Genomic DNA, 14,879 nt, shown 5'->3' with positions numbered 1-14,879 from the left:
ATCCATCTCAAAGTGTCAAAATGATGATCAAAGAGGTTGCAATGAATCGGCTATGATCATGTATACAGTGGGGCGAAATGTGGTGATATGATATTATACAGTAAAGTGCAGCAATATGGGTCAGACTAGGATATATTTTATATAATAAATACATAAATTATTAACACAATACAGTGCAATAGAATGCTCTTACTCCTAATAATAATAATGATGATACAAAAAACATAACAACAGAAAACAACAGAAAACATTATTGTGTGTATATATATATATATATATATATATATTTATATATACGTGTGTGTGTTTTATACTTTCTAGTTATGACAAAATAGAGTTTTTTTGTGTGCTCTTGAGATGTTAAATGCTTAGATCATACATTAAGTGACTAACACCTACTGTTTAGCTAACATCTATTTGATTAGTTAATTAAAGTCAGACAAAAGACTGAACCACAGATTTCCATCCAGGCAGGAGAAATAGGAACATCTGGTTTTACAAGAGAAGAAAACACACAACCCTCATGCTGGAAGTCCATTTCTGGTGTTGAGGCCTGGCATCACTGGCTGTAGATGCTTGTTGTATATGTAGTTTTGATGTCTACTAAGATTTGTTTAAGCCTGCACAACACAGGGTTAAATACAGAATCAGATATTCAGAGCTTTTTTTCCTACGTGACTTGAGTCAGCTCTGAACTGCAGCTGTTTTTGTACATTTTACAATGCCACAAGTTGCCAGTCTTTTTATTTGTCTATCTGTGTGTGTGTGTGTGTGTGTGTGTGTGTGTGTGTGTGTGTGCACGTGTGTATGTGAGTTTGTCTTTTCTCATGCATGTGCATTCGTGCACATTTGCGTGTGTGTTTGTGTGCATGTGTTTATCGTACATTAATTGACAGGCCTGAAGACCATTGTGGGCGCTCTGATCCAGTCTGTGAAGAAGCTGTCAGATGTGATGATCCTGACCGTCTTCTGTCTCAGCGTCTTCGCTCTGATTGGACTGCAGCTCTTCATGGGGAACCTGCGGAACAAATGTGTGTACTGGCCAATCAACATGACTGAGCAGTACCTGCCAAACGGCAGCAGGGGCTTTGACTGGAACGTATACATCATGAATAAAAGTGAGATATTACTTTCACATTTAATTTAAGTACTTGCATATAACTACATAAATGTTGTTTTATATGTTTGTGTGCAATTACTTTCTCGTTGTGTTGTTTTTTTTTTTTTAAATAGTAAAGTGTTCTCTTCTTTTTCCCATAGGTAATTTCTACTTCCTCCACAATCAGTTGGATGCTCTATTATGTGGGAATAGTACTGACTCAGGGTAAGTCAGCGCATTAAATTCATGCCTCCATATGTATGCTCTGCAGGTGTCTCACATTTTTTTGTTGGTCATTCACATGTCTTGAGATGCACTTACACACAATATCAGTGATGTTCTTGTATCTTGTAAATCGGTTCTTTAGTTTTTGTGTAATGCTGCTGACAATCAAACAAACCAACTGACAAACAAACAATCCGATGGATAGAGATGAAAACATAACCTCCACGGCGAAGTAAAAAAGAAAACCCCTAACTAGCCCTACCTTGCCTTGTTAAAGACAGTGGGGGGGGGGGGGGGGGGAATCCTGGATTTGTCCCCTGATCCAGATCTGCACCAAAATTTAATTAGTTCTTAATTGAATTGGGTCGTCCCTGACATTGATACATCCTTCCACAAACTATCCTAGTAAAATGACCAGTGCAGATGATGTAGATTAAGTCAATATAGAGGCCAATATTCTTAACATTTTAGTACATTTTAGCCTATTTTGGCATTTAAAAAATAACATAATGATACTGTACTGTATTTACTATATTGAGTCTGTTTGCATAAACATACACATACAGTGTAAGCAGTCGAACGTGCATTCATAATTTATAGGCTACACTTTCTTGCTTTTGAAAAGGTCATGAAATATTAAGGTAAGGCTTATCAATATCCTACTACTAATACTGTACATGGTCTGTAAACATGTCTGCACAAGCAAAATAACTACAAAGATAGAACACACTTAGGCCTATCAAGGCTTTGTTCAATTTTATTTTCATTTTCCTATCGTTGTAAATATGTACAGTATATATCTGTAACTGTCAGTGCTGAAGTGACCCACACTCATTTATTAACATACTGTGTGTTCCTTTCAGAGATTGTCCAGAGGGATATACTTGTATGAAAGCCGGAGTGAACCCCAACTACGGTTACACCAGCTTTGACAGCTTTGGATGGGCTTTCCTCACACTATTTCGACTCATGACCCAGGACTTCTGGGAAAATCTCTACATGCTGGTAAAGCTGGGTTTTCCTGATTTTTTCTGCCTCTTCTCTTCAGTTAAAAATTGACATACAAATGTCCAGAGGAAGCAAAAAGCAAATACTTTTTTACACTGAGCCTCCACAGCTACCCATAGATCTAAAACACTTGCTAAGCAGTACTAATGATTTTTGTCCTCACTCCATCATAAAAAATGCATACATCGTCGCTCTAATACCTGAATGAATCAGCAAAAGTGTGTTCAGCAGTTCCCCCCCAGGTTAATTTGCCCTCTGAATAAAAGCAAAGCAAGGGCAGCTGTTCAGACATACTGTAGCCACAACTATGTGACTAGCCACTAGAGTTATGTTTATATTTCAATTAGGGTGAAAATAATTGAGACATTTGTTTTGAATAAAAAAATGTTTTTTTGTTAAATGACCTTAAGAACAGTTCTATTCTCTGTCAAATGTATTTTTAAGAGAACACTGAGACATTATCATATATTTTGATGTCTTCTTATACCCCTCATCCTAATCCTCTGCACACACACAAGCATTTCGTTGCTCTTACAGACCTGCAACACCACAATAAATTCAATTCATTTGGGCCTGACACTGTTCTTCCCTCTCTCCTCCTCTTTGTGTGTATGTGTGTGTGTGTGTGTGTGTGTGTGTGTGTGTGTGTGTGTGGGTACTTGTACTTATATCTTTGTGAGGACCATTTTGATTATCTACCTTATAGAGGACATTTTGGAAAAGTAACAACATTTTGGCTGGTCCTCAATTTTTCGAAGGGCTGTTTGAATGTTATGACTTTATTTTAGAGTAAGAGTTAGAACTCGGTTAGGGTTAGGTATTTAGTTATGATGGTTAGGGTAAGGGGCAAGGGAATGCATTATGCCAATGAGTGTCCTCACTAAGACAGATGTACAAGAATGTGTGTGTCTGGGGGAGAACGACTGAGTGGGTGTAAAGTTAGAATTCCTGCATTCATTCCTGGAGATAGCCATGACACAATGCACAAATACATACAGTTATACAGTCTTACAATAAAACAAATTACTGTAGAGAAAACGTTTTTACTGAGGTGCATTTATATTTTGTCAGTTTGGCACATTTCTCTGTAAAACTAAAACCTCCCTGTTAAGTTGCTCTAAATCTCTAGATTTATTCTCATTGATTTGTCTTTTTCCTGTCAGACTCTGCGAGCAGCAGGGAAGACTTACATGATCTTCTTTGTGCTGGTCATCTTCGTGGGCTCCTTCTACCTGGTGAATCTCATCTTGGCTGTGGTGGCCATGGCTTATGAGGAGCAGAACCAGGCCACTATTGAGGAGGCAGAGCAGAAAGAGGCTGAATTCAAGGCAATGCTTGAGCAGCTGAAGAGGCAGCAGGAGGAAACACAGGTTGGTCTTGTTCTATCGAAAACATAAACATTTACCCAATTTTCAAAATGTACGGTTGTCATGTGCCACGTTCTTTCCTCAGGCGGCTGCCATGGCGACATCTGCAGGCACTGTGTCTGAGGCTGCGTTAGAGGATGAAGGAGGGGGGCCCTTGTCCCGCAGCTCCTCTGAGGTTTCCAAGCTGAGCTCCAAGAGTGCCAAGGAACGTCGCAATCGCAAAAAGAAATGGCGTCAGAAAGAGCAAGATAAAGAGAAGGGAGACAGTGAAAAGGTTGTTAAGTCTGAGTCAGATGATGGGAGCAAGAAAAGCACCATTCGTTTCCCCGGAAGCCGGCTGGGGAGGAAGACATCCATCATGAACCAGGTAAAATTAGCAAGAAAAACTATACAGTGAATAAAAAACGTTTGGCTTAGCAAATATATCTATCCATGCTCTTTGACACCTTAATAGTGATGTTCCTGGAATCACTAGGTGCTTCTTGTCTTTCAGCATCATAGATCTAGTCCAGGTAACCCAGCTTAGCTTGTGTTTAGAAGGAAAATCGGCTACATCCTCCCCTTGCCCTCCTCTCTTGAGCCAAAGCCATCTTGATGCTTATTATCATCACTGTTATGTTCATAGCATCCTTCCCAAAGAATGACCAGCTTTAGCAAGATCATTTGTTGGCGGCTTCAGACCAGACAATGATATTTGGTCTCAGAGCTGTGATCAAAATGTGTTGGGTGAACTTAACCTACCTCTCCAACAGCTGCCAGTCCTTTGCAAAGGCCAGGATTCCAGTGGAATTTCCCAGGCTCTTAAGTAAATGATGGTATGCTTGAAAGGGCAGGCCTTTTTGCCTCAGTCTATACCCACACCATAGGTTGGGCATTGAGGCAGTAGCACACAATATGTTCCAGGATTCCACTTTCCTTGCACAGTGTTTGTGACTTGTTTGTGTCTTTTTAGAATGCTTTTTCATATTCAAAATGGCCAACTGTTGTATCATTGACACCAAATTGGCATTGTAAGTTGGGAAAGATCCATGTAAGCTATGACTCTACTTCCTGGAATACTTCTTAGTACTTTGTCCCCCAGAATTTTAGCATTTCAGCTGTTCTCTGGAAACCCTCCCTCAGAAATGTTTAATGGCTGCTTTAGCTTGTTGTTGTTTGGGTGCAATCTTTGGAGGCAAGTGCTCACCTTCCTTCAAAGCCCTCTGTGATTTAGAATGACCTTGCATACACCTGGAATGCCCACATGATAAGATGGATGTTGAGGCCCTAAATGTGCACTCACAATCCTGACCTATGCTTTTCACTAGCCTCTCAGTTATGGTTGGAATCATGGGGCTTGCAATGCTGCAGCCCACCAGAACAACTCAACTCAACTCAATCTTTAGTTTTTTCTGCTCAAAGATTTAGGACATAGCTGGTTTGAAGATTATGTGGGTCTGTTTCAAAGGCCACTTGAGTCCCTGCAGAATCAAGCTACAGCCTGGTATGGGATCTGTAGTGGTTGTCAGGTCCATAAAACTCCACAAGCTTGTTCATCACCACAGAGAACAAGATGTCAGAGATGGTGCACCCAGTTATAATTTTGACCTTGATCTTGTACCAGAGTGGTGAAATAAATCCAGAGGGGAAGCTCATTCTTAAGCTGTACTCAGCAGTAACGTCTTGGCTCTGCTGAGTACATGGTTTTTGTTCAGTGTAACTGGACGAGCTTGTGCAATATTGAGCAATAAGCATTCACCTTTGCTTCCCTGATAAGTTGCTACCCCAGACTTCTTGGAATCTTAGCATTCTCAACTTGAAATTGGTGGTAAATATCCTCCTCCAAGCCTGCCAGCGTACCGCTGCACTCCTGTCCCAGAAGCTCCTAGGTAAAGTTGCATTGGTAATGGTAAATTAAACTTTTCTTTTACTGACGGGTCTGGGGGCTGCACACTGTCAGGGATGTTTCTTGTTTCCTGGTGTTTCAACCTCCTCTATTTGAATATGGTGAGGTTGATCAGGCCTCAGTTTGAGTGGAGATGGTAAGTTTGCTGTGTCATTCCCATGGCTGTCTTCGCTTGAGTCCCAGCTATTATGGCCTTAAGCTGCATATGTGATGTCTTGAATGGCTCCTCTAGTCCCTTCTCACGCAACACTCACAATGTTACACACTGTTACACACTTCGGGCTGCAGCTTTGCTGTCCAGCTGCAGCCCGTCCTCACTGACCAGCCACTAGAACTTTGCTATCATGATATGGAAAACAATACATTTATGAAATCATTAAAACTTTAATTTTGTTTCATTTACATTTTACTGTTTTACTCTACTAATATTTTATATTTATATTTTACTTTGATATATTGCAATGATATAGTCATATTGTGTGTTAGTCGGAGAAGTTAAAATTGTATTTTACATTGTTAAAAGAGAATTAAATTTAAATTGTCATGTTGTCTGCCTTTATTCGACATATTTTCATATTTGCTTAAGATTTACACGGAAATTAACTTCTGCTGATTGTAGTAACTCCTCCTCTGTCTCTGCACCCATCTCTCCCACTTCAGTCACTACTGAGCATCCCAGGGTCGCCCTTCATGTCCCGCCACAACAGCCGCAGCAGCATCTTCAGCTTCAAAGGCCGTTCCAAGGACATGGGCTCAGAGAACGAGTTTGCAGATGATGAGCATAGTACAGTTGAGGAGAGCGAAGACCGTCGGGGCTCCCTGTTTATCCCTTACCGCCGCAACAGCTATAGTGGTTACAGCCAAGGCTCATCACGCATCCACCCACTGGCACCCCACTCTGGAGGGAAGAGGAACAGCACAGTGGACTGCAATGGCGTGGTGTCTCTCATAGGACCTGGGCCCGGCAGACGGCTTCTGCCTGAGGTGAAAATAGATAAGGCAGCCACTGATGACAGTGTAAGGACGTCCATGGGACACCAATACAGTATAGGCATGATGGTGGTGGCCCTGGTCTCTGCAGCTTTTCCTTCACAACCTCCTCCCCTTGACTCTTTTTCCTCTTTTTCCTAAACTCAGTAACTCCCTTTTCCTACCCCGATATCCAGATTCTTCTTATTTTATCTTGTGCTGTCACTTCAACCTTGACTCTAATTCCCTGTGTGTGCTGCTCCTTTTATAACAGCACTAACCAGCTGAAACACTATCCACAAACTCACTGCCTCACTAGCATCATGATTATCTGTTCTTTGATTAATATCTAATAATATTGCAATATGATGCCAACCTACCCTAACAATCCTGTCACTAGACTATTGAAACATTTTACAGGAATAAATACTCACTACCTTGTTCAACTTTTTTCCATTCTTAGTGACTTTCCAAACTCTTTTTTCTATCTTTACTTTCACTCCCTTCCTGCCTCCCTATCTTTCCTTCTCGTCCCAATTCATCCCCTTGCTCCTGAGCCCCTGGAAGGTGCAGCAACAAATATGAAACTTTAAAAATTTCTATAGCAATATTTCTCCTCATTGCAGCAAGCATGGTAGACCCCTCTTTAATCCTCAACCAATATACCTGCTTTTACCATTTTTACCTCTTAAAATGTAGCATGGTGTAGCGGCAAATTATATCTTAAAGTTCCCTCTGTTTTTGACATGCATGCCATTGCATGCAATTTAGTGTTGCAGTGATCTTGTACAGTACACAATGGAGGGTTTGAAAAGTGCATCGTGAATTCTCAAATAAAAGCCAGAATATGTTTAATGTTATTACAGTAACACGTTTAACAAACCTGAAATTTGAAAAAAGCCTTATTTTAAACATTAGATATTAGGGAAGACCTCACTTGTGGTAAATTAAGGCACCTCTTTGAGAATTTGCAGTATGAGGTTGAAACATTACACATAATTTAGGGGGGTTCACATTGTTAAATAGATGAGATAATCTAATATAAAGAGCTGTGGTCTTTCATTTTCTGAGCATACCAAGGGCATTGTCTATCATTTAGAAAGCTTGCAGCATGAGTTTTCATGCGCGTTTGTTGAGTGTGTATTTATGTGAGTGCTATCTCTGACTGACATCATGTCTTCCTCTGAGTACAGACTACAGACGTGGAGATTAAGAAGAAGCAATCTGGCTCTCTCATGGTCTCTGTGGATCAGCTCAACTCCTCGTTCAAAGGAAAGGACCGGGCCAACAGTCAGATGAGTGTCGTCACCAACACACTGTTAGAGGGTACTGATTTTCTTACTGATTATGACCTCCTTGGTGGAGGTCATAAAACTGGAAACATATTTTTGCTTTTTTGACTGTAGAGACTCTTATCGTTTTTGGTTTACTGATTCGTTTTGGTTTCCTTACTACATCATTTCTTCCTGCAGAGTTGGAGGAGTCTCAGAGGAAGTGTCCTCCCTGTTGGTACAAGTTCGCCAACATCTTCCTCATCTGGGAGTGCTTTCCCATGTGGCTGAAGATCAAACACATTGTCTACTTGATTGTCATGGACCCATTTGTTGACTTGGCCATCACCATCTGCATTGTCCTCAATACCCTCTTTATGGCCATGGAGCACTACCCCATGACTTTAGAATTTGAGGGGGTTCTGTCCGTTGGTAACCTGGTGAGAAACCAAAGCTCCTGTTTTGTCACTGACTGTACCACTGCTGTTTGTTTTTGTAACTTTACATGCCTTGAAGCTTATCATCTCTCTCAGGAGTTACAGAGGCATTGCAGGTTCAGTTAGCCCCACCTACATAACCTCAAACCAATACCAATCAATGCATCATTTGGTATGTGCACTTAAGTAAACGCACACATAGTGGATATAGGACTCTGATGGGGTCTCATTAAAGATTTAGTTCCATTCTAATGCAGCCAGCCAGCCTGCTCCCCAAACTCCCATCACCCACGCTCAGTTCACTCTGCTGCTTCCATTGTATCCCGCTTACCTCAACTCAACTGAACTCTGTCCAAATGATGAACACACACGCGCACACACACAATCACACACAAACACACAAACACAAACATAGCAGTGATGATAATTAGGTTTGTCACTGACCTGCTCATGACTGTTTTTGGGGAAGTACATGGTAACCAGATGTACAGCGGGTGTTTAGCTCCACCCTCGCTGTCACACATCAGTGTAGCACAGCTGCCTGAGGTCAGCAGTATTGGCATAGTGTCAGTGTTAAGACAGGAAATGAGATCACTGAAATTGGAATGCAGTCAGGAGTGAAACAGGAACTGAAGTCAGAGGAATGATTAGGTGGACGATATGGGAAACGATCACAGCACGACAGCTCCATACAAGTTCTGCTGGAACAAGGTGCCAAATTTTGCCTAGGTCCACATGCGCGGATGGTGGAGAGTGGGTTATCCTGCCTTCCTTGAATGTGGTAGCCGTTTCTAAGACTCCCTCTCTAGAATCAAATCTTTGTTTCCCATGGTCACCATGGTCTGACAAAAAAGGTCCATCGAAAGTTGGTAGGGTTAAAATTAAAGTGAGATGTTGCCACCACAGGGGCCAGCAACTGGCTAATGTTTATAGTGAGTAACAGAGCAGTCATCACATAATTTCCTATGATGTTTAATTACATTGAATTAAGTGGGGAAATTGTAAGTTAAATACATAAACTTAATGGGAACTTCTGTGTGGGTCTGCAGGTTTTCACAGGCATCTTTGCTGGGGAGATGTTTGCCAAGCTGATTGCCATGGATCCCTACTACTACTTTCAGGAAGGCTGGAACTGCTTTGATGGCTTCATCGTGACTCTGAGTTTAGTGGAGCTGGGACTGGCGGATGTGGAAGGTCTGTCAGTGCTCAGGTCCTTCCGATTGGTAAGTGAGAAAGAGTAGAGACAGAATGTCAACATCAGATTACCTAGTATATCCGTTATGTGCAGGTCATAATATTGATGAGAAATTAAAGCCTTGAATTTTTTCACATTATGCTGCGTTGTCTATATTGTCTTAATATTTTTTTGAAGAGCTTCCATAACATGTAAACCATCATGACATTTTTTAGTTTCTTCAGGATTTTCCCATTCATTATCTAGAGTGTTGTGGCCCACCATGTTCTTATTTCAACTGCCACAGTTTCATAGCAAACCAAAACGTTTTTTTACACCCCTCATAATAACAAAATAACTAACTTGGTGCTTTGCTCCAATTGTAAAAATTCCTGGACCTGTCCTTTTGTCTGGATTTGTGGCAAAATGTAATGTTTTCTCATTGCTCCCATCCTCCCACCAACTCTGGTGGAAATCCGACAAACAAACAAATACATTGACAGAGGGAAAAACATAACCTCCTTGTCAGAGATAATGAAATTTAAACAATTTGTCATAGTCACAACATTTTGTCAGTGTTCTAATATAAATAACTTTATAATACTCATGTTTCCTGTTTCTCTCATAGTTAAGAGTGTTCAAATTGGCCAAATCGTGGCCCACCCTCAACATGCTGATCAAGATCATCGGTAACTCGGTGGGAGCTCTGGGTAATCTGACCCTGGTGCTAGCCATCATCGTCTTCATCTTCGCCGTGGTGGGCATGCAGCTCTTTGGCAAAAGCTACAAGGACTGTGTGTGTAAGATCGCAGAGGAATGCGTGCTGCCTCGCTGGCACATGAACGACTTCTTCCACTCCTTCCTGATTGTGTTCAGAGTGTTGTGTGGGGAGTGGATTGAGACCATGTGGGACTGTATGGAGGTGGCGGGACAGACCATGTGTCTCACTGTCTTCATGATGGTCATGGTCATCGGAAACCTGGTGGTAAGAAAACACAAATATTTCACAGAGAAAATACTTGTGAGTGTCTCAAGAGTGAACCATCTATTTACTGTATTTATTGTTTATGAAGATGGACGACAGGTCTCCACTTCCTCCCTTTGTACAAAAATTAAGCTAAAATATATCGGATACTGGTGGCGATCAGACGCCTTGGCTTTACTCTTGGGGAGCTGTCATGTCGTCTATCTTTAAACTGTGAGTGTTCTAGCTTTTTTTGGTATTTGCCCCAAGGTACTGAATCTGTTCCTGGCCTTGCTACTGAGCTCATTCAGTGCCGACAACCTTGCCGCCACAGATGATGATGGGGAGCCCAACAACCTCCAGCTGGCAGTCGCCCGCATTAAGATAGGGATTGCCTGGTTCAAGGCCAACATGCGAGTCTTTGTGGCCACAGTTCTTAAGAAGGTACAATATCAGTAAATACCTATATGAATAATTCTGTTTTTAAATAACCTGTCTAGCATGTCTTTATCAGGTAAGGTAGCTCTGTGATGACATTCATGTTTTCTAATAGCCTTTTTTTGTTCACATTACAGCCTATAGAGGACGAACAGAAGCCTCTGGATGATATGTATGAAAAGAAGCTCAACTGCATCGCAAACCACACGGTGGACATCAACCGTGAACTGGACTATGCCAAAAACGGCAATGGCACCACCAGTGGCATTGGAAGCAGTGTGGGGAAGTATATGATTGATGAGGACTACATGTCCTTCATCCATAACCCCAACCTTACTGTTTGTGTTCCCATTGCGGTCGGGGAGTCGGACTTTGAAAATTTGAATACAGAAGACTTCAGCAGTGAATCAGACGTGGAGAACAGCAAAGATGTGAGTAGGAAGGACTGGATGGAAGAGTGTGAGTGTGAGTGCAGCGATGTCCTTACTTTAGTGTGGAAGAAAATTGTGAAGTGAGTTGTTTGGACATTGTTTTTAGAAGCTCTCAGGCAATTCAGAGATAAAACAGATCTTTGGTAATTGTTCTTTTGAAAAACATATTTTGAAATTCAGACATGTAGCTTCAAAATCTGTTTAAAATTATTAGTGTTGATTATTGAGAGGTTCACAACATCAATTACCTTCAACCCCCCTGTAAATTATGCCCTAGCCTCAATCCTCGGCTCTGAAAACATTAATTTTACTTGACATTTCAGAACACCCACTTAGACATGACAGCTATAACACTGAAGCCAAGTGCTGACCCTGCAGACAGACAAACAAAAAGGCTGTCCCTATGAGAGAAACATGTTGTCCACTGTACTGTGTGATTGTGGGTGAAAGGTTAGCCAGACGCAGGAGCCTGTAGAAAAGTCTGACATGTGGGTCACCTTGACCTGGTTTTTAGTAGGAAGAAAGGGGATAATGCAGCAGCAGCTTCACGACTGTACCTGCACCGGGTTCATACTCCACTGGGCTCCCTCAACCAACCACAGCACTTTCCCCCCTGCACCACAGCCAGCCATGGGTTCTACTGCAGGGAGCAGACACAGACAGAGCTGCTAACAGCCAATCAGAGAAGCAGGGATCCATCTGGTCTGGTCGAGACAAAGAGAAAAGAGGGGGAGAGGAAGAGAGTGCGGTCCTTTGCTGACGACTTAAGATTACAAAGTGCAGTATCATTCTCAAGTGAATTGAGTTGGCTGAGATTCTCTGTGTGTGTGTGTGTGTGTGTGTGTGTGTGTGTCCTAAATGAGTATACTTAATTACAACAACGCTGCTAAGGTTTTTGCTGGTGTTTCACAGTCTGCCCTGAGTCACCTTGACCTATTGTGAAGATATGATATGATTTATTGGTACAGCTGAACTTAATGTCTTACTGTGAGAGTCATTTTCAGAGCAGTTATTAATTCTTTAGTGTTAATTAAACTGTAGCTGTCAATGGAAAAATATTTTTATGGCAGCAGATTTTCTTTTGACCCTTTTTTTGAACATGCACTTACAAGCATTTGTTTCAATCATTTCAAAACACATAAATCATTTTCTTATTACCAAATAATCTATATTTATGCATCTATAACAGTGATCATCATTAAAAGTGTAATTGGCAGTGGTAATTGGTAATTGGCCACTGGCAAGTTTAATTACTTCCTTGTGAATCTTCTCATTGCTTTGAGCGAGAATTAGCTGCACTACATGGCTGCAACATACCTGGAGCAATCAATCATGTCATGCATATTAACCCAAAGGGTTTAATAGCTGCACTGGCACTCTGCCACATCTGTATGGAATGGGCGTCTCATTGCTGAGCCTATGTTCACGGAAACAGGAGGCTGGACTGATCTCTGTGCCCCCCTTTATTGTCTTAGCTGGATGACACCAGTTCGTCTGAGGGCAGCACAATAGACATCAAGCCTGATGTGGAGGAGGTGGCGGTCGTGGAGGTGGTAGAGGAGTACCTTGACCCAGATGCCTGCTGGACAGATGGTAGGCGGTGTTTATTACCTGACTTTGTGGTGGATAATAACAATGATTACACAGATGTAGTTATTAATGGTGTATGTACATTACTATATCAAAGCTGCAGTAGGTGGGATCACTACAAAGCAGTTTATTGTATATAAAATATATATATATGTATTGTCTCTTCCCCGGGATTCTAATGTTTGAGATGGAGGCGCTGTGTGCTGAGCCCCTCCCATTAAACAAGCATGGGCAGATGCACCTGCAGATGCTTCATACACGCACAGGCAGAGGGTCCATGCATGTTTTATGGCGTTCATTGCCTGATTCTTTTTTGGATATTTCAATCTTCCCATTTTTTGGTTGCTTTGCAGTGAAGGCAGTTGTTGCCAAGTACATCTCCTTTAGGATTTTCCATCATGGATTTAGGACAGGCTTACCAGCAAAGGGACCTGCATGTGGAGCTGCTTAGTAGAACAGCCAATAGCAGTGTCGTGTCTCTGAACTGCCCTGTGATTGGTCAAAGTCAACCATCCCAGGCCAGATTTTCCCAAGGCAGGAAACAGAGTCTAGAGGAAGTGCAGAGGTTTAGTTTTCTCTCAGATCACTTGATTTAAAATAAGCTTTACTGTACAATAATGCTAAAAATGTGTTCATTGGTCTCTATCAACAGTCTTGTTTTTAATTGTCACCCAGAATGTGTGGCCAAATACAAGTGCTGTGATGTTCCCATCACTCACGGCTGGGGGAAACACTGGTGGTTCCTGAGAAAGACCTGCTACCTGATCGTAGAACACAACTGGTTTGAAACCCTCATCATCTTCATGATCCTGCTCAGCAGCGGCGCATTGGTAAGAGTTCACATACACACTCTTATGCATATGTTCATAAACATCATACTTCTTCCAATAGTTATTATGAAGCACACATAAAACTACACAGTGATGTGCACCATCTCAATAAATGTAAGAGATGTGAAGAACAAGTGAGAGGGGAATTAACAGAATTATTAAAACAACAGTGGGTCATTCATTTAGAGACAGTGAATCTCATTTCCTTATAAGGATGTGAGCAAGCAAGATCCCCTCCTGCTTTTCTTCTGCTGCTTCTCTTGATATGATTGTTGCTAATGGACAGCAAAGTGCTGTAATGCACCAACCTTTCAACCGGCAGAATCCAGCTTACGTTTGCAGCTTTCTGAGGGGAAAGGCCTGTGGCCAAATCAAAAACACTTATGTGCTGAAGAACAGATACAGACAATACGGCAAAATAAGAAAGGTTGCTGTTTGACTTGGTGAAAAATGTCAACCAGTTTTGCTTTTCTTTGTAATCAACTCAAAAAAAACCCACACAGGTGAATAATCGTAAAACAATTTAAAAAAATGATCAAAATGATCAAAAAGTCTGCCATTCTTTATATAAATCATAGACTCTATATAAAGATGGACGATGCTGCGTATAAAGATGCCGCCATCTTGAGCATTTGGAGTCTGCGCAGCAATCGGGGGGTGGGGGGTGGGGGGTGGGGGTGGAGCCAATGTAGGGAGGTCTCGCCAATATACACGCTCGACCAATCTAATTCAAACTAAACTTAGTGGAAAAATGTGTAAAGTGGTACTGCCCTCATTCATTTGTTCACTCATTTCCAAGATCAGCATGTGTAATGTATCAGACATGAAGTCGTGAAGTCCTCATCTGTGTGCTGCTTCTCTGCTGCTCTATAGGCCTTCGAGGATGTGTACATTGAACAGAGGAAGACAGTCAAAATCATTCTGGAGTACGCTGATCGTGTTTTCACCTACATCTTCATTCTGGAGATGTTGCTCAAATGGGTGGCCTACGGCTTTGTCAAGTACTTCACTAATGCCTGGTGTTGGTTGGACTTCTTCATTGTGGATGTAAGTACAATTGCACACCGTTTTGTTTTATACCCAATGGTGAAATAATGTAATTTCATGCTGTTTAACTTCTCATGATGCTATTTTTAGACATCAGAGGAACCCACCGAGATTAACGTCACTGGTCAACTCAAATATTAAATA

The 14,879-nt window shown here is 41.6% G+C and overlaps 1 protein-coding gene across 6 annotated transcripts in view; it reads left to right on the top strand.

Moving 5' to 3' along the window:
• Positions 1 to 14,879, top strand: part of scn8ab (sodium channel, voltage gated, type VIII, alpha subunit b) — a 46,904-nt gene that overhangs the window by 18,828 nt on the left and 13,197 nt on the right. For 4 of the 6 annotated variants that reach the window (XM_020086735.2, XM_069539079.1, XM_069539095.1 and 1 more), the window contains 15 exons: positions 897 to 1,118; positions 1,261 to 1,324; positions 2,188 to 2,329; positions 3,496 to 3,702; positions 3,785 to 4,066; positions 6,245 to 6,601; positions 7,747 to 7,879; positions 8,026 to 8,264; positions 9,311 to 9,484; positions 10,064 to 10,420; positions 10,670 to 10,843; positions 10,975 to 11,268; positions 12,744 to 12,861; positions 13,534 to 13,688; positions 14,562 to 14,735. In XM_020086735.2, coding sequence (XP_019942294.2) covers positions 897 to 1,118; positions 1,261 to 1,324; positions 2,188 to 2,329; positions 3,496 to 3,702; positions 3,785 to 4,066; positions 6,245 to 6,601; positions 7,747 to 7,879; positions 8,026 to 8,264; positions 9,311 to 9,484; positions 10,064 to 10,420; positions 10,670 to 10,843; positions 10,975 to 11,268; positions 12,744 to 12,861; positions 13,534 to 13,688; positions 14,562 to 14,735 — 3,092 coding nt within the window. The remainder of the gene's footprint in view (positions 1 to 896; positions 1,119 to 1,260; positions 1,325 to 2,187; positions 2,330 to 3,495; positions 3,703 to 3,784; positions 4,067 to 6,244; positions 6,602 to 7,746; positions 7,880 to 8,025; positions 8,265 to 9,310; positions 9,485 to 10,063; positions 10,421 to 10,669; positions 10,844 to 10,974; positions 11,269 to 12,743; positions 12,862 to 13,533; positions 13,689 to 14,561; positions 14,736 to 14,879) is intronic. The other 2 variants (XM_020086736.2, XM_069539088.1) reach the window with 1 other exon arrangement.

This window comes from Paralichthys olivaceus, chromosome 2 (genome assembly GCF_024713975.1).
Source record: "Paralichthys olivaceus isolate ysfri-2021 chromosome 2, ASM2471397v2, whole genome shotgun sequence".
NCBI classification, from domain to species: Eukaryota; Metazoa; Chordata; class Actinopteri; order Pleuronectiformes; family Paralichthyidae; genus Paralichthys; species Paralichthys olivaceus.
This window is presented reverse-complemented; position numbering and strand designations above follow the sequence as displayed.